This window comes from Stegostoma tigrinum, chromosome 2 (assembly GCF_030684315.1).
Source record: "Stegostoma tigrinum isolate sSteTig4 chromosome 2, sSteTig4.hap1, whole genome shotgun sequence".
Classification (NCBI taxonomy): Eukaryota; Metazoa; Chordata; class Chondrichthyes; order Orectolobiformes; family Stegostomatidae; genus Stegostoma; species Stegostoma tigrinum.
The window spans coordinates 129,106,671-129,129,973 of record NC_081355.1 but is presented as its reverse complement, the minus strand read 5'-3'; the positions used below and the strand labels follow the sequence as shown (position 1 = coordinate 129,129,973).

Here is a 23,303-nt window from a genome sequence, read left to right as displayed (position 1 = left end):
TTGGAGTTGCACTTGTCTAGGCAAGTGAGGAGTATTCTATCATCTCCTGACCTGTGCTTTGTAGATAATGGACAGGGCCTGTGGGGACAGAAGGTGAGTCATTCACTGCAGGATGCCGAGCCTCTGGTCGCTTTTGTAGCCACAGTATTTGTGTTAGCTTATCCATTTGAGTTTCTGGTTGATTGTAACGCCCACAACGTTGAAAGTGGGTATTTAGAGATGGTAATCCAATTAAATATCAAGGAGCGATGGTTAGATTCTGTCTTGTTAGAGATGGCACATTTGTGCTATGAATGTTACTTGCTACTTTCCAGCCCAAACGTGGATATTGTGCAGGTCTGGTTGTATTTGGACATGGGCTGCTTCAGTATCTGAGGAGTCAAGATCTGTGTTTTGATTGATTAACTGAATTTCCATTTCAGTTGTAACACTTATTAGATTGGAACCCATATCACAAGAACGTTAACCTGGACTTCTTGCAGTAACAATATCACAAGGTACTGTCTTTGCATCACTTGTTAAAACCAGAACTGACAGACTGGAGCCAGGATTGAGAATTTGTCTAGGTTAACATTCCATCCAATCTGAAGCTGTCACTTTGGTGGTCTAAAATTCTTTCCCAGATCTCTGCTCACCTCATTATGTGACATTGTGTTCATACTTTATTCCTCAGTACTGTGAAGGTGTATATTGTTTATTGAAGTTAGATCAGAAATGGCTGATAATGGTGCAAAGGTTCTAATGTAAGTGTTTGTATGGGTTCAGAACATAAGAACATAAGAACCAGGAGCAGGAGTAGGCCATCTGGCCCTTCGAGCACACTGTGCCATTCTATAAGATCAATGCTGATCTTTTCATGGCCTTGGTTCCACCTACCCACCCTCTCTCCATAACCCTTAATTCCTTTATTGTTCAAAAAAAAATCTGTCTTAGCTTTGAAAACTTTCAAAGAGGAAGCCTCAACCACTTCATTAGGCAGGGAATTCCACCGTTTCACAACCCTTTGGGTGAAGACCTTCCTCTTCAATTCAGTCTTAAATCTGCTCCCCCTAATTTTAAGGCTATGCCTTCTTGTTCTAGTCTCACCTAGCAGTGGAAACAACCTCCCTGTTTCTATCTTATTTATTCCCTTCATAATTGTGTATATTTCCATAAGATCTTCCCTCGTTCTTCTAAATTTCAATGAATGTAATCCCAGTCTGTTCAGACTCTCCTCATAAGCCAACCTTCTTAACTCTGGATTCGACCTAGTGAATCTCCTCAGCAGCCCTTCCAGTGCCAGTACATCCTTTCTCAAATAAGGAGACCAAAATTGTATGGAGTACACTAGGTGTGGCCTCACCAGCACTGTAAACAGCTGCAGCATGACCTTCCTGTTTATAAACTCAATCCCTTCAGCAACGAAGGATAAAATTCCATTGTTAGTGTCATATGATAGTCTTAAAATTTATCTCTGCAGCAAATTTGTGTAAACATTAGTCCGGTATTTATACATTTCATAGTTTTCAACATTTGACATGCTTCCGTCTATCACCTGTTTCTGCCAATGAAAGTTTAACTTTATATATTTACCTTCCATCACATTTACCACAACTGTTTGTAGCACTTCCGCCTCTGAGTCAGAAGGTTCTGGAGTCCGGTCTCACTTGAGGAACTGAGCACAGAAATCAAGTCTGATTCGTCACTCGAGCAACAAGGGAATCCTGCTTCATCAGAGGGTCTGTTCTTCTGATATGATGTTTAACTGTGGCCAAATCTTCCCATAAAACAACCCTTTGAGAAGCGGAGCAGGGGTCACGCTTCATATTCTGGCATATATTTAACTCTCACTCAATATCACAAAATTAGATTATCTGACCAATTATAACAATGATCTGTGTGGCACCTCGCAGTAGCCTAAGGAGTTACATGTTTCCTAAATTATAAGTGACTAGACTTCAAAGCACTTGTTTGGCTGTAAAGTTCATTGAGATACTCTGAGGTCGTAAAAGGTGCTGTGGAAATGCCAGTCTCTCTTCTAATACAAAGTATTCTGCAGCATGAGTCTCATCTCTCATTGCCACTGTCAGTCACTGCACTGACAGCTAATATCCCATGTTTCAGTTGATTTGACTTATCTTCATTTCCAATTGCTGTAACTGACTTGCTTTGATATATCTGACGTCATGTGACAGGATGTGCCTATTTGCTTACAGCATTGGAATTAAACGAGTGTCTCAGCAAATAATCCTGGGACAGCTTAATTAGAAAGTTTTTTTAAAAAAAGGTGTTATCCAAAATAGTTTTGATCATGTACATATTATTTACCCAGTACCTATCACAGGTTTTTGATGTGGTTGAGGGTTTGCAGATTTTTGTGAGAAAGCATTTTGTGCAGTTTACCAGTCATTGGAGCCCTGGGGTAGTGTATTAGGCTTGGGGTAGAATTTCATGGATCCATCATTGTATATAGAACAATAAAATTTCATTCTCACACCCTCTGATATACCTTAATATCTGATATAATGACTTCCCTTCATCATAGGAAACCACATCTAGCACTCCATAGCTCAGTCCTTGCACTCCTTGACACACATGCCTTTTGTATGATCTCTAAAGATGACAGTGCTCACCTACTTATTTTAGTGTACTGAACCCGTTTTGATGTCATTTTACATTATGTTCAATTTAGTGTACTACCGTGTAGTAAAGAGGGGCAGCACTCATCCATGCAGCTCAATTCCAATCTTTCTCACATTGTACTTCTATTTTCATACCTGAAAATTGCCAAGAAGATGATTGCAGAGATCTGAATATGTTCCTCCATTTGTCTGAGGTCATGTTTAAGTGTGCACCGTGTTGCAGTTTAACACTATGTTGTTGACTTTTAAATAGTCACCAATGTTCTGAGACACTAAATAGCACCAAAACTAATCACATTAGATAGTACCAAGTGACAGTCATTAGGATGCTACTTCACTATTTTTTCAGGTGTGATATCAGGCAGTTCTGTTGTATATACATTGCCATTCCTTCTGTCAATACACTACAATAATTGCTCAGAGCTGTTAGTATGTGACTTGAAAACATCAGCTTAATTTCAACACTCCGCTATAATCAAGCTACAAAAGGCACTGTTTCCCTCATGCATATTTGAGGGTTGCTTGTGGAAGATTTTGCTGCTGGCAAGGAACCACACCACCAGCAATGCATATCAGGAATTTGGGCACCCCTCACATCATTTACTCACCATGATCAGAACAAACATTTCCAAATGCCGAAAAAGCACTCCCAGTAGGTGAGGCTGCATTCCTAGAGTTCAGTTTTGTAAGCTGTCTTTCACAATTCAACATGATAATAACGGTTCCTTTTCTTAAGCATACATATATTCACAGAAATCCACAAATGTAGACAGGCACAGTAATGTTGAAATGCTCATATTTGCATACAAATGCACAAACACACAAATACACACACACACTCACACATAGCTGCACCAGCAGAAACACACCCACACCAACTGGCACATAGTCACACACTAGGAGATGCATACCCACACCAGCAGACACATAGCTACTCCAATACACACATAGTCATACTAGGAGACACATACCCACACCAGTCAACACACACCCACACCAGCAGACACACACTTGTACGAGTAGACACAGACCTACATCAATAGACACACATTCACGCCAGTAGATAGATACCCAACACCAGTGGACATACATCTGCACTGGTAGACACACACCCACATCAGTAGATATACACCCACACCAGTAGACATACATCTGCACTGGTAGACACACACCCACATCAGTAGATATGCACACCAGTTCAGCGGCAGGGGTGTATTTGATCAGGTGGGGAAGGTAGCAGGCCACATTCCTGTCTTCAAGTCACTGGTGATTCTCTGCCACCTGTGACAGTCCTTATGTGGCCAGTTAGTGCCAGCTTAGAGATTCCAGTGTGCTGGTACTGGCATGAACCCAGAATGACCGAAGACTTACCATGGGGCAGCACACAAGCTGTGTAGGACAGCTTGTAAGCTGCCAGGCTGCCCCTCACCTAAAGATGCTTGATGTCTGATCCAGAGACTTAGCATTGGGGAGGGAGGGTGTCTGCTGAGAACCACACCCTGGCCTTACTGTCAATGCCTCCCATCCCCAACCCATGACCCAACTCAACTATGGCCTGGGATCCTAGACCTTGGGTGGATGTGATTCTGGCAGCAACTACAGCCTTCCCAGGTCCTTGATCTGGGGAAGGGTCAATGGCTGGTCTGTCATGCGTGTGAGTAATGCAGCTGCCCTTCCTGGAAGAAGTGCCTCTTGTCAGCTCTATAGCTGGTGGCTGAGACCCCCATTATTGCCATCATTCGGCACAAATACACACAAATACCTATACATAAACAATACTCACGGATGTGCAAATATAGAGACAGACACAAATCACACTGAGGCACACCCACACATAAATACACACACACACACACACACACACACTTAATGAGCTTAGCTTATCTGAATGTAGGTGCTTATTAATTGATCTGTTTTAGAAAACATAGTTTTGCAGAGTGAGAATAAAGACAGGCAGGGCTTTTATAGTCAGTTGTCAAATTTGGACTTGTAAAATTTTACTTTAATTATTACTGTTAACATTGAAAATTTAGTGCCAAAGTGACCCCAATAAGCCTGTCATCGTTGGTGAGTTGATGGCTGGGAATTTAATTACAGAAAGTATTTCATAATTAATAACTTTGAAGCAATTGCCTACCTAATGCATTAAGATAACAACAAAACTTCTATTTAAAGCCTAAATGATTTCTTTAAAGGAGTATATTTTAAGGAAGACATTAAAGGAGAAAAGGGGATATTTTGAGGGCCCCTATTTCTTGTGATCTTAACAAATAATGGTGAAACAAAGGAAATGAGGAATATATGAGACTTGAGTGCAACATTCTCATAAGAACATTCTAGATATCACAAAGGGCTTAGCCATGATGGAATTTGAATGCAGTGATGAACATGTTATAACTAAGACATTGGATGACCAGGAGCCACTGAAGGTTAGTGAGCACAGAGAGATGGGTAAATGGGATGGTGTGAGGAAGGATATGGACAGCAGTATTTTGTTTGTAATGACGCATATGAATGATGGAGGATAGAGGCTGAGCCACAGAGCATTGGATTATTGAAATCTGGTGGTGAAAGTTTTTGCAGCAGATGATCTGAGGCAGGAGCACAGATAGCTGGTGTTATATATGGCCTAATTAGATTATCTCAATCAGTGACATGGAAATCTATATGAAAATTTGTCACTTGGACTCTACTTTCTGGCATTCTGAACTGTAGAGACCAGGACCTTGATCTGTACAGAGACAACCAGTCTCAGCCAGTGAAATGTTCAAATTTTAATCTTCAGTGATTCTGGGCCAGAGAAGAAAATAAAACTAAACAAGCTTCCTGCTCCACATTAACTTCAAGTGACGTGGCTTGTTAACGTACTCTTATTGCCCAACTTAGAACAGCTGAAGGAATCAGTGACCTTGCAAACCTCAGTATGACTCAATATTCAAATACACAGGGCATTTCCCTCACTAGAATGTGTGCTAAAAAAAAATGTCAGGTATAGTTTAAGTTACGGTGCTTAGACTATTCAAAATCTATCTCACTTAGCATTGGTGCTTCATAAATTTAGCTTTTAGCAGGTTGCATTAAGGGAGGAAAGACATGGGGTTACCCTTCCGGATCTTTGCAGTTTTGGTCAAGTTATTTTAGATGCATGAAAACAAGAAAAAGAATGAATTATTATTGAATATATTAATTATGGGACACTTCTAATTCAATTCTCTGTGTTTTCCCTCAGATATGACTATGTGGAGGTACGAGATGGGGGAGATGAGAAAGCACCATCCCTGGGAAAATTCTGTGGGAAGATTGCCCCTTCTCCACAAATCTCCACAGGACCACTGCTATATGTAAAGTTTGTGTCCGACTATGAAACACATGGAGCTGGCTTCTCCATCCGTTATGAAATTTTCAAAACAGGTTGGTCACACTGATTTTGCTGCGGTATTCCCATTGGTTTTGCAAGATATATTGAGTGTTTTCAATTCATTTGAGCTAAATGATTCAAAGTTATCCCAAAATTAGTACTGTTGTAATATTGTTGAAAACAATCATGCGCAGTGTGCATTTCAGCATGTAAATCTAATTCCAGAAGAGTCTCTTTTGACAGGCATCTATTTCCACTGATAAATGCTAAATTAAAATGCAAACTAATGGACTTGGCTTTCAGTCTAACTTCCAGTCATTTTTTGGTCAATTCTCAGTCTGTTCAATCAGTAATGTGCTTTGTTGGCAGAGCGAGCGCAAAATGAGATTACTCGTAGTGGGCCCCATGTGCAACAGCCTCAAATCCATGGCTTTTACCCATTCATGCTACATCTGTGATTGATCAAAAATGTCCACGGAATTTTAATGGGCACTCATGCAGCTAAACCTTCATGTCTTGGCGCAGTTCCCTTTTCAGTTTTCTCCTTCACCTTGACAGGCCTGAAGAAACTGCTGCCATTTCCTGTAGGACAAGAGCTCGTTCTGATAAATGATAATGTTCACAATTATTCTTCACAAATCATGCAATCTTGTAATGTAATCCTTGCAACTTTGACAAACTGTACCATAACTTGATCTTTAAGATCATAATTAGTCAAAGGTTGCCATTACAGTTTACCATTCTGTTAAGTCAAACATAGATTACTCCTTATGGTATTTTGAAACTTACTTTAAATTTGTATGCAAATACTGAAGCTGAACCCAATGTCAGAAATGACATAATGTCAATGACTATCAGGTTTAATATGGAAGGAGTACCAATGATGCATTTACAATAGTCCCCCACACTACCCCCACTATTCCTAGGGAATTAATTCAATACGACATAGAGCTTGTGTTGGAAAGATAGAGAAAATTTGCCAACACAACAAGCAATTTCTTGGTCTGTGGTACATGCTAGTTAATCAATATGCAGTACATAACAGTATTTGATTAAAAGAACATGTACTTTAAAGACAGATTAATTCTTTTCATATGAGGGGACACTGCTGGTTTGCTGGAAATATTTAAGATGCTTGTTGTATCATATTATGTACAGCACAAACAAGTGAAATGACTCAATATTCTTTTTGTTCACTTCCTGAAGCACTAAACCATCTTCTGAAATCTGGCCAAGCCTCAAAGTGTACAAAATGACAAAAAATGTAGGGCATGAATTCAATTGCTGCTTTTAGTATAAGGTTTGTCCACTGTTAGCAGAAGCTAATCGCTGCTCGATTAACTCTAACCTGAAAAACAATAGTTTAATTTCTATTTGCAGATCATTAACCTCACGATTCTGTGTTCTGGAGTTTCTCATGAACAGATGTAGATGTCTGCATGGTCTTTGATAAGGTTTTGCTGCTCCAGTTGATATAAAGTATTTTCGGTATTAATGAGTTCAACAGAACTGTTATATTCCTTGCATAAACCCATTGCTGTCAGTAATGGGTTAATGACTTTAATTCCAGGACATTTGAAGGACAGTTTCTGAAAATTGTGTTTAGTGCAGACATACTTGAATGGTTTGCCTAATAGGATCATTTGGATAAAAGCACTGTTTTGGTTACTGTGGAGGTGGCCCCATAGGAGGACTGTGCTACACAGTCTGTTAAAGGCACATTGAAAATGGTAAATGTAAAGCCTAACTCCAGCCAGTTTTACTGTCTCCTTTAAATTAACTTAGAATGCTGCAAGTGAATATGTGGTGGTTGAAAGTGGCTTCTGGATACAATGCTTCTGTTATGCCTTTCCCTTTCTTATGTCTTAGTTGGATTTGCAAATCACTGCCATTTAATAGGCAATAGGGAATGATCACAGGGTCTGAAATCATAGGATCGTAGAGATATATGGCATGGAAACAGACCCTTTTCTGTAACTTGTCTATGCTGACCAGATATCCTAGTTCAATTAAGTCTTATTTGCCAGCATTTGGCCCATTTCCCTCTAAACCCTTCCTATTCATATACCCATCCAGATGTCTTTTAAATGTTGTTAATTATGCCAGTCTTTACCACTTCCTTTGGCAGCTCATCCTTTGGAAAAATAGATTGAGTCAAAATGTGATTGCAGGACAGTCAACCTTGTGGATAAGAATCCAATTTTCACCTGTAATCTACTTCAGAGTCCAAACATACTTGTGAATGTCTGTCTGGTCCCGTGTCCAAATGCTTTTCAAATTCTGGTCTGTCAGTTGGGAAGGGGCAAACTAGTTTACTGGTCATTCCTTAATTTTTCTTGCTGAAGAGCCAAGGAATGCGGGGAGTCATAAAGAGAGAAGAACTTTCAGTCATGTGACCATATGTTATATCCTCAGGCCACACAAAGGTGTTTAGAGTCAGAGTCATACAAGATGGACCCTTTGGTCCAGCTTGTCCATGCCAACCAAGTTTCCCAAACTACATTAGTCCCTCTTGCTTGCATTTGGTCCGTATTCCTTTAAACCATGTCTTTTAAATGTTGTAAATGCACCTGCTTCCACCACTTCCTCTGACAGTTCCTTCCATATACGTACCACCCTGTGTGTGAAAAAGTTGCCCCTCAGGTCCCTTTTAAATCTTTCTCTTCTCAACTTAAAAATATGCCTCCTGGTTAAAAATATGCTGCCCGAGGGAAAAGTTCTTTCCTGTTCACCTCATCTACACCCCTCATGATTTTATAAATGCCTGTAAGATCATCTCTCAACCTCTTAAGCTCCAGGGATTAGTATTGTGTCAGGCAACCATTGTTTTACCAGGCCATAGGGCTGTTGTCTCGTGAGAGGTGGAGGCTTAAACCGGAGTGTTATCACATCTCAGAAAGGGAAGAGATTGAGAAGGATGTTCTTTCATGGTAGCCTCAGTTGGTGTGGAAACTGACCCCACACTCCTAGCATCACGCTACATCACAAACTAGCCATCCAGCCAACTGAGCTAAACCCACCAGTGTCATTTAGGGCAGGAAACTGCTATCCTTACCTGGTCTGGCCTAAATATGACACCAGACCCACAGCAACATGATACATTCTTAGCTGTCTTCTGGTCGATTAGAGATGGGCAATAAATGCTGGTTTGCCCAACGATGCCCACACTCTGTGAATGAACTAAAAAAAGGTACATGTTGCATTGCTGTGAGATAACTCTGGTAGTTTTAAAGGGCTTGACAAATACAGATTTAAAATGTGGATTTTTTTTTATTCATTCATGGGATAAGGGCATTGCTGGCTAGGCAGCATCTGTTGCCCAGAGGGCGGTTAAGAATCAAGCATATTACTACGTGTCTGGAGTCACATGTAGGGCAGATCAGGTAAAGTTGGCAGTTTCCTTCCCTAAAGGACAATAGTGAACCACATGGGTTTTTCCAATAATTGACAACAGATTCATAGTCATCATTAGATTCTTAAGTCCAGATATTTATTGAATTCAAATTCCACTATCTGCTGTAGTGGTATTTGAACCCAGGTCCTCAGAATGTTAGCTGGGTCTCTGGTATGGTACCATTAGGCCATTGTGTCGTAAATTAGTTGATTAGTAAGCAAGTTGAAGCACTTCGCCGTTTCACAGATCTCACAGTTAGTCATGGCTGTGCTGGAACATCAAACATTCTGCTCAATGACAAGAATCAGTCTTTCCTAGGAATTTAATTCTGTTTCTTTGTTACTGTATAACTGTGCACTGTACAGAAGCTGCATACATACAGCATGTGGATCAAAAACCACCCCGTCTTGTGCTTATTTAGCTCAGAGAATGATGACAGTTGTCAAAGACAGGCACTCTGTATGGGTTTGTATGGTGTAATTCATCAAAATTATAAACGACAGCCATTTCCTCATGGTAGTCACTGTCTAAATAGAAGCAGAGTTTTATCGGCTCTTTGCTGGTGGGGGCAGGGGAAGAGTTGAATAACGCAAAATTTATTTATCTGTGCACTGATAACATGCTATCACTTGTTAACACTCCTTGGAAGGATTTTCACATTAGTGATGCCCACATGGCTGTCCTGTTGTATTTCCAATATGCCAATCTGTAACCCTGGAATTTTTCAAAATTTTTGCCTCCTTACCACTTTTCAACACTCCTCTCTTACTCTCCACTGCCTCTCCTTTTTACCCCACCTTATCTCACAACTCCCTTTCCTTCCCTTATCTCCTCCCTTCTTCAGCCATTTTTTAAATTTTGTTCCAATAACAGCTGTCCCACACTTTTGCAACTACTAGTCTCTACCCAGTTTGAGCTAAATATTTTTCAGCTGAAGATGGATAATTTTATCTTGATTTCCTGGGCGTCAACCCCTTGAATGGTTATATCTAGTTCAGGAACACACAGAAGTAAGAATCTCGATTGGAACTGGAAAGAAAATGCATAAAACCTTTGACATTGGATGTAGACAAACAATTGCAGATCTGTTAGGAAAGGGCAGGGGAATGTGACAAGCTAAATTTCTTTTGCAGCATGTTGTACTGGATTTAATGGACCGAATAACCTCTTCCTGTGTCTTATCCATTCGATTATCCTATAAGAAGGACCTTACATTGGAAGTTGTGTAGTTTATTCAGAAGAATTCGAATTAACTAACCTTAATCCAGTTCAATCAACAAAGTTGTCATTATACTCCACTTTTCTATTTTGATTCCTCTAATTTCCTCCCGTAATCAAGAGCACACTTTGCCTCATGTAGCAATACATTGGCATTGATACATCAATAGTTCATCCAAATGGCTGTTCTTCACATTTCAAGGTCATGAGCATAGAACTGACCCCAGTCCTGTTCGTTTCTAATGTCCAAACATGTTCTTTTAAGAAGGGTCCACAAAAGAAAAGGAATTTGCATTTATACAGCACATTTCCAAAACCTCAGGATATCCCACTGAGCTTCAGAGCCAGTGCAGTTCGTAGGCACTTTAAGTGTTATAATGTAGGAAACATGGCAGCAGATTTTAGGCTCCACAAATGACCAGAGGATCTGTTCCAACGATGTTGACTGATTGTTAAAACGAGGAAAAATTTTTCTGTTCTTCAAAATAGTCCCGTTGGATTTTTAGATCTACCTGAGACAAGGGCTTGGTTTGCTATTTTAACCAAAGTACTCTGACAGTGTAGCGATCCCTCAGTACTGCACTCGAGTGTCAGCCTCAATTATACATTGAGTTGGTCCTGACTCAGATGCAACAATGCTAAAACTAAGCTGTTGCTGACACTATAAAGTATCTCTTCATAATGATCAACATTGAGAACCTGATTGATTTCCCTTGTGGTAAAAGATGTATAGTCAATACGATGAAATCTTGTAGGGGTCTGAGTGACGTGAGCTGCAATGAGGTGTGTAGATGAAAAATCCATTGAGGCCCATCTTCATGTTGGGAGCATCTCTCATCTTGTATGTTTTTTGGGGCCGTGTGGCAAGTATCTCACTAGACAGCAATGAGATGCCTGCCCCGGAATAGTTTGTTAAATAACTTATTAATGTTACAACTCGCCTCATTAATATTCAGATTCTCATCTTACTACGCGCACCAAACAAGCTAGACTTCAAGAAATCTTGAAACGGGAATCAGAGCGGGTACTTGGTAATTTCAGCTTGCCACTCGCTCTGAAGGACCTCCATGTTGGACATGGGGCACCAACATCTCAGTGCATGCTCCATGGGCACTGGCTACATTCACTCCATATCCACGGACGTTGGCATCCAGTACGTGCCAGCCTCTAAGAACCCTCATCGCATGTTTCCGAACTACTTGCAGGATCTTCAGTGCTACACCTTAGGGGGAAACAGCAGCTATCATTATAATGCTACAGCAAGGACTCAGGACCTGGACTAGGCTGCACCCCTAGGCTCTTCACTTGCTGTTAGTTGTATTTGCTTACTCTGAGGCTACTTGGATACTAACTGCATCTCTGCCTTGTCTTGACTTGACATTTTACCTTATGCCCCCTCAGCCAGAGATATCAGGCTCAACTAATTTCTTTCTTGCTGTGCGATTTGTCCAGGCACAAAGCCAGGAAACTTGGTCATATTTGTAAGCAAGCCTCATTCAAGTTGAGGAGCATAGCACTCACTGAGGGGGGATTACTGGCACAGAAAGTCAAGCGTAGCATCTGATACCAGTCCAGAGGCTTGGATATGATCAATTAGCCTCTTAGGGCAGGTACAGTCAGGATGCATGTCACATATAGCAGGAGAATCAGCCGCAGAAAGCAGTCCACCTCTCATCTTGACTCTTTCTGTCTTATTGGGAGCTGCTTTCCTCCTGGAATGAAAAAGAGACAAGCTATTAAGGGAGATGAAAGTAGGTGGCAAAGCTGTTACTTGTGGGGCAGGTGGGGAAATGTCCCAAGAGAGTGAGTAGTGCAGAAGGCATATAGTTTACTTGGTGTGGACAGGAAAACAAAAGCATGTGATAGGAGATGTTGCAGTGAGAGTGGTGAAGCATGGGCTTTGGGATGAGCTGGGTGCTGTAACAGTGAGTGAGTAGGAAGTATCAGAGAGAAGATGGTGGTACTTAATGCTGGCACTGTGGATGAGTTCATTGACCTCCTTCCTCCAGTGCTGGGCATTCCTGTAGATGGCTGAGACTGTAGTTACCCAAGTGGCAATCTCAGACCTGGTTGTAATGGTTTGGTGTCAAATCCCCATATGATTAGTTCTGAGGGGAAGAGGATGTCCTGCGTCTACACTAACCCCTAACAGCAGGAGCTCCATGTCCCTATCTGCAAAGCAAAGTGCCAATTTGCCCACTGTTTGCCATGTCCAGGGCAAATATTAGGGACTGTGCACCACACCTTCAGACTTCAGTTCTGCACAGTTCACCAGCCTAAGTGGTTTTAATTTGTGGTGCTTCCAAATGGGAGGGCTTATGCAGAAGTTTTCAAGTTGCTAACACTGTCAAAGTTTATGTGAACAGAATTGCAAATGATTAATGCTGGTAGACTGAGAAAAGAATAGTAAAATTACCCCAGCAGTCCAAGGAAAGGAAATTGGGAACAGTCAGTTAAGGAAGAGCAGGAATAGGAATGATACTCCAATGAGTATCTGTGAAAGCATCATATTGAGCAACAGGTTGAAATTTGGAACGAAAGCAGAAATTGCTGGGAAAGCTCAGCAACTCTGAAGATGGGTCACTTAACCCGAAACATTAAACCTGCTTTCTCTCCAGAGATACTGCCTGACCTGCTGAGTTTTCCCTGCAATCTCTGATTTCCAGAGTCTGCAGTTCTTTTCTTTTGGTTTAGGTTGAAATTTAGCTTTGCTGTTTCTGTTAAGATCGTTGTAACTGTTTTACAGCTTTTTATTGGATTTTCTGTTATAAAGTTATGTTCTGTTATTAACGAACACCTGCAGCCTTAGATGCATCATGTTAACCAACTGCAACAATTAAACAAATAATCTGTCAAGGTAAGTTTCATTCTGGGATCTGACTTTTCCATCAACCCAGACCATAACGTTATCGATAAGAACTGAATATCTTTGGAGCTCTCTATTTTTTGACCTTCTGAAATGACTCAATAGCAGAGACCAGGGATCAAACCTGTGACCTCACTGGGTATACTGGTCACTTGTGCTTGTGCTGTTTTCTTAAGACTCAATAGTTTTGTTGTTTCTTCTCGCATGCTCAATCAAGACTTCTCCAAATTTTTCACATTTTTGAGTGAGTGAGGGAAACATTTGTTTCTTGACTGATCAACTGCTAAATACTAATCATGCAGAAAACCTGTTTTCTTACATGCTTTGGCCTTAGTTATCTGTTTATTGCACCGTCAGTCACACATGACTGTTCTCCTCCCTTTGCTACAGACACAAGGACAGCCAAGATAATAAAATGTGAGGCTGGATGAACACAGCAGGCCAAGCAGCATCTCAGGAGCACAAAAGCTGACGTTTCGGGCCTAGACCCTTCATCAGAGAGGGGGATGGGGAGAGGGAACTGGAATAAATAGGGAGAGAGGGGGAGGCGGACCGAAGATGGAGAGTAAAGAAGATAGGTGGAGAGAGTATAGGTGGGGAGGTAGGGAGGGGATAGGTCAGTCCAGGGAAGACGGACAGGTCAAGGAGGTGGGATGAGGTTAGTAGGTAGATGGGGGTGCGGCTTGGGGTGGGAGGAAGGGATGGGTGAGAGGAAGAACCGGTTAGGGAGGCAGAGACAGGTTGGACTGGTTTTGGGATGCAGTGGGTGGGGGGGGGAAGAGCTGGGCTGGTTGTGTGGTGCAGTGCGGGGAGGGGACGAACTGGGCTGGTTTAGGGATGCAGTAGGGGAAGGGGAGACACATGGACAGCCATGCTAGCTTGCTCACATTGAATACTTGATGTGCATTCGAAAATTAGATAACGGCTAGGGCAATTTTCTGATGAATGACTGACTGAGGTGTTCATTATTAAATGACCTCAGCCACACAGAGCAGGGTGACAAATTACAGCCTTCAGCTGAATGCCATTCTATTGAAAGAGGGCGATGGGTTAAGTGTAAAGGAGGCAGTCACATTTTGGAAGTCACAGCGATTGTACACACTTAACATCTAGACAAAAGCTCCTTTTGTCAGGATGGTAAGAGTTCAAAGTGCAAGATTGACTGTCAAGTTTTTGAAGGCTCAATGAAAAAGTAGCCCTTAAACTGCTAAAAGTTAATTTTAGTCCTAATTTGATTTTATGACACCTGAAGATATGATTACTGCTGCTGCAATAACAATGCAGAGAGAATACTGTCAATGAATATTACATGTCAAGATTCATTTAATCAGCATAAAAGTTGAAAGTTTAATAACAATTTAATAATAATACAAGCTTTCTCTTTGAATATTGTCAATTAAAACAAATCACATTTGTTCTGTGCAGCTAATCTCTATAATTTCTTCTCAATTATCTACAATTATTGGTCAGTAGTTCTGAATGTAATTTACTTGCTTGTGGAATTACGCCAGATAGTTTGAAAATCCACCAATATAGTAGTCATCACTTATATTTACTTCATTTATTTAATCATTATATATCATTTACACTTACGTGATCTATGAATGTACTGGAACCTGTATGTACAGAGCCTACATAAAACCAGACAGTCAGTACAGTGTGAGATATTTTTTAGTCAACCTGTTAAGAGATGTTCATACACATCTCAGAGCAGGTGAGTCTTGAACCCAAGCCTTCTGGCTCAGGAGTAGAGATGCTAACACTGCACCACAAGAGCCCTTTAGTTTACAACTTCGCTTTATAATTACAAATGTACCTTACCTTTACCTATTTCACAGCTACATATTACAACTGTTCTGATTGCTGTAGAGAAATAGCATTGATAACATTTAAAAACAAATCCAAATACCAGTTACTAACTGAGAAAGATGGCACAACAAAATTTCATGTTTTACAACATATTATGAGAAATGCTGAGAAACACCATTGACTGTACACTATTTTTGTAAGTAACTTAAGACTACAGAAATCATTTCTCCTTTATGTTTAAACTCACGGTACTTTCCCTGGTGTTACAGTCCTTATAGTGAACAATTCAGTCACTTCCAGCCTCCAATGTGTTTTTCTGTTTTGCTGAGTAGTAATTTTAACAGACTCTGCAGACTCAGGACTCTCTCCCTCAGTTTTCAGAGAATTTCCAAATCAGTTATCAGCAATTAAACTTGCTTTGATGATTCTTCTTCCCCATGGCTGTGCCAGGAAGAATTTCATGGATTTTTTAAATAGCTGTTGAATGTTGTTCTTTGACTGGAGATTGCTTCCACCCTAGATCCGCTTTGGTAGTGGAGGACTTGTTGTCTCCTCTCTTTTCTGACTGCACCAACTGCAGCTCTTCTACTTCCTTGATTTCTTTGTCTTCCCCAAAAGCATGGAACTGGGAGGTTTATTCGCTGTAAATTCAGTTGCATCTGTCCTTTATACCCAGGTTTGAGAAATTCACATTTTGCTCAGCTGGTCCATTTTGCTCACTGAACCAGGCTTGTTGTCAAGCTGAACTTAGAAAGATCACACGACCGCTTTCATTTCAACATAAGTTTAAAGACGTAGTCCAAAACACAGTAATCTAATAAACCTCCTAATTGTAATGTAACTTATACATTGACATCCTGTATGTATAAATGTGCTTCCTTTACCTGATCAAAAGATATAATTTAAACACATTCTCAATGAAAATTGCGCCCATGCATACATCACCTATGTGCATATTGACATATGCAGTATAGGTTTGAAATCTTATACAAAGGTAAGAGTACAAAAGGAGGCCATTCAGCCATACCAGATTTTCATTGGGAAGCCCTTTCCCTGTCAATCTGAAAATAGTTTCTCCACAGGTTCTGGTCGGATTCTGTTTAGAAAGCTGTGATTGGATTTGGCCCAACACATTCACAACAATATATTCAATATCCCAAACATTTTCTTCACAATTTATTTTTCCTCATGTCACCATTTTCTTACCAGTCACCTTAAATTTGCCAGTTTTAGGGGTGGCGATGGCCTAGTGATATTATCTCTGGACTGTTAATCCAGAGACACAGATAATGTTCTGGAGACCCGGGTTCAAATCCCACCACGGCAGGTGGTGGAATTTGAATTCAATAAATATCTGGAATTAAGAATCTAGTAATGACCCTGAATCCAGTGTTGATTGTGTTGATTCACTAATGTCCTTTAGGGAAGGAAACTGCTATCCTTACCTGGTCTGGCCTTCGTGTGACTCCAGACCCACAACAATGTGGTTGACTCTGAACAGTCCTCTGGGCAATTCAGGATGGGCAACAAATGTTGCCTATCTAGTGATGCCTTCACCCTATGAAAGAATAAAAAGAATTGAAGAATGAATATTTTTCAACAGTATTCACTCTAGAAAATGACAATGTTGTCGAGGAAAATACTGAGATACAGGCTACTAGATTAGGTGGGATTGAGGTTCACAAGGAGGAGGTATTAGAAATCCTACAGAGGGTGAAGACAGATAAGTCCCCTGGGCCAAATGGGATTTATCCTTGGATCCTCTGGGAAGCCAGGGAGGAGATTGCCGAGCCTTTGGCATTGATCTTTAACTCGCCATTGTCTACAGGAATAGCGCCAGACGACTGGAGGATAGCAAATGTGGTTCCCCTGTTTAAGAAGGGGAGCAGAGACAACCCTGGTAATTAAACAGGGGAACCACATTTGCTATCCTCCAGTCGTGGGCTGAGAGGTGGCAAATAGAGTTTAATGCAGATAAGTGTGAGGTGATGCACTTTGATAGGAGTAACCGGAAGGCAAAGTACAGGGCTGATGGTAAGATTCTTAGTAGTGTAGATGAGCAGAGAGATCTCGGTGTCCATGTACACAGATCCTTGAAAGTTGCCACCCAGGTTGACAGGGCTGTTAAGAAGGCATACAGTGTTTTAGCTTTTATTAATAGAGGAATCGAGTTCCGGAACCAAGAGGTTATGCTGCAGCTGTACAAAACCCTGGTGCGGCTGCACTTGGAGTATTGCATACCGTTCTGGTCACCGCATTATAAGAAGGATGTGGAAGCTGTGGAAAGGGTGCAGAGGAGATTTACTAGGATGTTGCCTGGTATGGAGGGAAGGTCTTACGAGGAAAGGCAGAGGGACTTGAGGCTGTTTTCATTAGAGAGAAGAAGGTTGAGAGGTGACTTAATTGAGACATATAAAATAATCAGAGTGTTAGATAGGGTGAATAGGGAGAGCCTTTTTCCTAGGATGGTGATGGTGAGCACGAGGGGGCATAGCTTTAAATTGAGGGGTGAAAGATATAGGACAGATGTCAGAGGTAGTTTCTTTACTCAGAGAGTAGTAAGGGAATGGAATGCTTTGCCTGCAACGGTAGTAGATTTGCCAACTTTAGGTACATTTAAGTCGTCATTGGATAAGCATATGGACGTACATGGAATAGTGTAGGTTAGATGGGCTTGAGATCGGTATGACAGGTCAGCACAACATCGAGGGCCGAAGGGCCTGTACTGTGCTGTAATGTTCTATGTTCTATGTTCTGTGATGATCTCCTGTTCACAATCCTTCTGCCCATGGGATCAATTTTCTCCCTAATTCTTTCTACACCTTTCCTGTGACATTTAACAGAACCGTATCAAGATGTGCTCTGTAAATTTTTCACTCATCACGTGCCCAATGTTCAAATAGCTATTGTAAAGTTGTTGACGTAGTGCAGACTAAATAATCTTCCATTTGCCCACCCCCTTGACTTGGAGTTGCATTTAACATTGAAATTGAAAGAAAATGAAAACTTTCTTAATGTATACAGAAGGTGATGAACGTGGCACTGAGTTATTTTGTGTTTTTTTAAGAAGTATTATTGAACAACTGTATAGTAACACAGATTGACTTACCTCTTTAGCTAATGAGGCAACAGTTTTATTCCAGGGTGAGACCTTTTTTGATTCTCTCACTGCCCCTCACTGTTTTATTATTGAGAGACGCTATTCCTGGAGAAAAGAACAGGCAAACAAGAAGTTGGGCTGCTCCTTGTTATTGTGATTGTTGAGGACAGCTTTTCAGGATGTGAGGAATCAGGTACAAGGCAAGCAACAAGTGTGTGCCGCTCTTCTCTGTTTATATTCGTACCTCATTTCACTTAGTCAACAAGAAAAGTTTGAAACAGAAATGGCATAAAGATATTAGATAACATTTGCAAAAGAATAAACTAGTTAATATTCAGGGCTGAAAGAGTTTGTCATTTCAATGGGAAATCAGATGCTCTATTTGGCTTTATTTGTTCTCATTTTTGTTCCAAACTTTTTGCTGATGACACAAAGATAGGTCAGCAAGAAAGTTGTAGGTAATGTGCAACTGTCCATTTTAGCAGGAAGAGTCAGATAAGAAGCATACTACCTAAATGGTGAGAGATTTTGGAGTTGTGAGATGTAGAGGGCATGCCCTGCTGCTTGAATCACAAAAGATGCACATGCAATTAATAGTTAGGAAAATGAACAGCATGGTATTATTTATTGTGAGGGGAATTGAATACAAAATTAGGGAAGCTATAACTTGTACTCAGGAATTGGTGAAACCATATCTTGAGTAATCTATATAGCACCAGTCTTATTATTTAATGAAGAATGTAAATGTGCTGGAAATAGTTCAGACAAGGTTTATCAGATGCATTGGTGAAATGGGTGAGTTGACTTATGGGAAAGGTTTGGACAGACTAGGTTTGTATTTGCTGGAGTTTGGAGGAGTAGGAGGCAGCTTTGTTATAACTTATAAGCTAGTCAGAGGTCTTAAAGGATGGATATAGGATGGTTCCTTTTTTGAAGAGTGTAGAACCAACAGTTGTTGTTTCAAAGTAAATGGTTGTCCATTTAAAACAGAGATGAGGAGATTTTGTTTTGCCCGTAGAGCATTGTGAGTCTTCAAAATTCCCTTCCTCAAAAGTTGTTGGAAGCTGTTTGATTCTGGCTGATGTTATTACTGGACAAATCAGACCTCAGACTGAAATGTGGCTCGACAGATCACTTTTTGTTTTGATTTGGTATAATGAGGTGGTTTCCCACTGAAGGACAAGGACACAATGTTGCAGATGTTTTAACAAGAAAGCAGAAGTTTATTAAGCAAAGGAAATGCAGATGAAATGGAATAAACCAACTATTTGCCTGTAACACATATTCAAAGAGTTTTAAACACGCCATAAAAATATAATGATATTAATCCCAAAACACTCCTTTACCTATTCTCAAAAAAAGTCCCATGTACAGTACCCAACATAAACGTTTGTAGAGTATTCACACCAGAATCCATTTTTTCTATCAACTCAATAGACTTAAAGTAACTGTGCATGTAACTCCGAGACTGGAAGTTCTGATAGCTTATTCCTGGAGGTGTAATACACCTGGACCCTCAGGTACTCAGCTTCAAGTAACATTTTAGGGTTTTATCAAAACATATCTGGTTTGGGACTATTACTAACTCCTTACTCTAAGAAAATCTAGTTTACTATAATATTCCTTTCTCAAGAACACTGCTGTACAGATGTATTTCCTTGCAAGGACTTCATAGAACTGCCCAAAACAAAGTTAAAACTGAACCAAAAACCTTTCCATCTGAGCTAGGGGTGTTTCTTTTAAGCTTTAAAAAACACGTTAAGTCTAGAATTTTTCAACAGATCTTCAAGCACAATGGTTCACCTGCTAAATTGTGAAATCATAAAGATAAAACAATTAGGTTGTCAAACTAGCCTTCATAAACTGTTTCAAAATAAATCACCACAGCTACCAAAATACTGAAAAGTTAACTTCAAGCCCATACAAAATCTATAGTCAATCATTCAAGTCTCAAATTTAAAATAAATTATATGAGAATAAGTAGATAAATCATTTATTTCACAGAAACAGAGCCCTGACTATTTTGAAGATAGAGGTAGATAGATGACCCTTAAGCAAGAGCGGTTGAATGATTATTGTGGATAGGCAGGAAGATGGAGTAATCAGATCAACAATGACATTATTGAAGGCCAGAGCAGGCTAAACAGGCCAAGTTGCTTTCTTCAGCTTCCTACGCATATACCCTTTTTTGTTATGGTGTGATATACTTATGTGTGGGCAGTGCTATTTAGGTCATGTTCATTTCCCACCTTGGCTGCCCTGAGAAGCCGCTAAGGTTTTGCATTAAAACATGGAAGTCCTTATCACAGGAACATTTGAGTACAGGAGCAAAGAAGACTTAAAGTTTTAGCAAAGATTTGTGGCTCGGGCTGTGGGTGAGGCTGTTGACTTGCTCGCTGAGCTGGCTTGTTTTCGTTCAGATGTTTCAACACTGTGCTAGGTAACATCATCAGTGACATCGACAAACTTGTAGAATTGGACCCATACACAAACCCATACAGATCAAAACCGAAAATGACAGAACTCACCATAACAAATTGGACAGTATAAATTCCACCTCATCGGAGGCCTCACTGATGACCAGCAATGGACTTCAACCCTACAACAGGCCATCACCATCAACACAAAACCAAAACTAAGAAGTGATATGAACTACAGGAGAAACTCACCAAACTGATCCACCACAAACACAAGGACAACAAACCAAACAAATGGATAAGAAACCTCTCCAGCAGATGACTCACAGAAACGGAGAAAGTTGTGCTATTACATGGACTAACCAATAACCACAAAGATGAGAACAGAACAGACTTCATGGCTGCCCTGGAGGCTACGTTTACAGACAATAGACTCACGGACAAAACACCACAAGCCATCCGACAGACTATAATCCCCACATTACACAGGAGGACAAAGTGTCAACCTGAACACATCCAAGAGAAAAGCAGTAGATAAACTCAAGAAAGACAAGAACATTATAATCCTACCTGCAGACAAAGAATGCATGACCGTCGTTGTGAGCAAACCAGACTATGTTAGGAAAGCACAAGCATTGCTCGCAGATACAACCACTTATCAACAGGTGGCAATAGACCCAGCAGCGCAGTTCGGTAAAAAGGCACATCCAATCACTGAAATGACTCAAGGATGCAGGGCAGATAATGAAGATGGGCTACATGAGAATGAAACCAGAAGGTACGAACACCCCCCACTTGTAAGAACTTCCTAAAGTACACAAACCAGACTGCCGATGCTGGAGAATCTGACATAACAAGGTGTGAAGCTGGATGAACACAGCAGGCCAAGCAGCTTCAGAGGAGCAGGAAAGCTGACGTTTTGGGCCTGAACCCTTCTTCAGAAAATCCCCCTCAGACCCGTTGTTTCCCAGGCAGGCACACCTTCACATAAACTGGCCAAGGACTTACAACAGAGACTGAAACACCTAGTTGACGGATCACCCCATTCCATCCACTCAACCCAAGAATTCCTCAATACCCTCAAGAACATGAAAACCAGTGACGGGGTGTTTATGGTATCCTTTGACGTCTCAGCTTTATTCACATCAGTTGACATCCCACTGGCCAAAGAGACAGTGGCCACATTACTAAAGGAAGCAGCAATGCAGACCTGCAGCTCCATCAACAATGACAATATACTCGAACTACTAGACTTGTGCCTCACCACACACTTCGTCTTTAATGGTCAAGTATACAAACAGATCAATGGTACACCAATGGGGGTCATTCATCTCAGGACTCATTGAGAAGCAGTCATGCAAAGACTGGAACACATCACCCTCCCCCATATTCAACCTAAACTGTGCATCCGCTATGTAGGTGACACATTTGTCATTATTGATTGCAACAAATTTGAAGAGACCCACCACCTCATCAGTGGCGTATTCACTGGGATTAAATTCACAAGGGAAGAAGAGAACAAAACTTACCTTCCGTTTCTGGACATTAAAGTTGAGCGTATGGTCAAAGGGGAGTTCTAAACCTCTGTAAGCAGAAAAGCAACCCACCACTGATCAAATCCTCAACTTCCACAGCAACCAGCCCAATGTCCACAAACAAAGCTGCATGAGGACACTATTTAAATGGGCCATGATACACTGCAACACTCTGGAACTACGCAGGAAAGAGGAGGAGCATGGAAACAAAATCCTCGCTATGAATGAATATCCCTGCAACTTCATCCGCAGATGCCTACTAAACAGACAACATCAGGACACAGTACGCCCTAACACACTGGCCACACTGCCCTACATCAAGAACATATTGGAACTGACAACGAGACTCCTAGAACCACAGGGAATCACAGTGGCACACAAGCCCACAGCCACTCTACAACAAACTCCCACAAGGATTGAAGACCCCCATTCCCACAACATACAGAACCAATATGGTTTACAAAATACCCTGCAATGACTGCCACAAACATTGCATTGGACGGACAGGAAGGAAACTAGCCATCAGAACACCTGAACATCAGCTAGCAGCAAAACAGCACAACGAACGCTCCTTAACATCAGTACACTCAGACAAAGAAGGCCATCAGTTTAACTGGGACAAGCTAACTATAGTAGCCCAAGCCAAACATAGACACACATGGGAATTCCAAGAGGCATGGTTCTCAGCCTATAATGCTACTAACAAACATTATAGAATTAGACCCCATATACAAACACATACAGAGCAAAACTGGAAATGACAGTACTCACCAGAATGTACTGGACGGTATCAGTTTCAAGCGGAGTAGAACAGCGTCGCTTCACCAGAGTGCCCATGGATGATGTTACCTGGCACGGTGACAAAACATATGAATGAAAACAAGTCAGCTCGGTGTGCAAGTCAACAACTGTAAAGATGACTTGCTTCAGTTTTATAGGATACCAGTGCGACTGTGGCTGGTGTATTCTATGCAGTTCTGGGCCC

General features: G+C 41.0%; 1 protein-coding gene across 4 annotated transcripts in view; it reads left to right on the top strand.

The window, feature by feature from the left end:
• Nucleotides 1-23,303, top strand: part of nrp1a (neuropilin 1a) — a 184,250-nt gene that overhangs the window by 36,229 nt on the left and 124,718 nt on the right. For all 4 annotated transcript variants that reach the window (XM_048554486.2, XM_048554476.2, XM_048554466.2 and 1 more), the window contains exon 3: nucleotides 5,851-6,032. In XM_048554486.2, coding sequence (XP_048410443.1) covers nucleotides 5,851-6,032 — 182 coding nt within the window. The remainder of the gene's footprint in view (nucleotides 1-5,850; nucleotides 6,033-23,303) is intronic.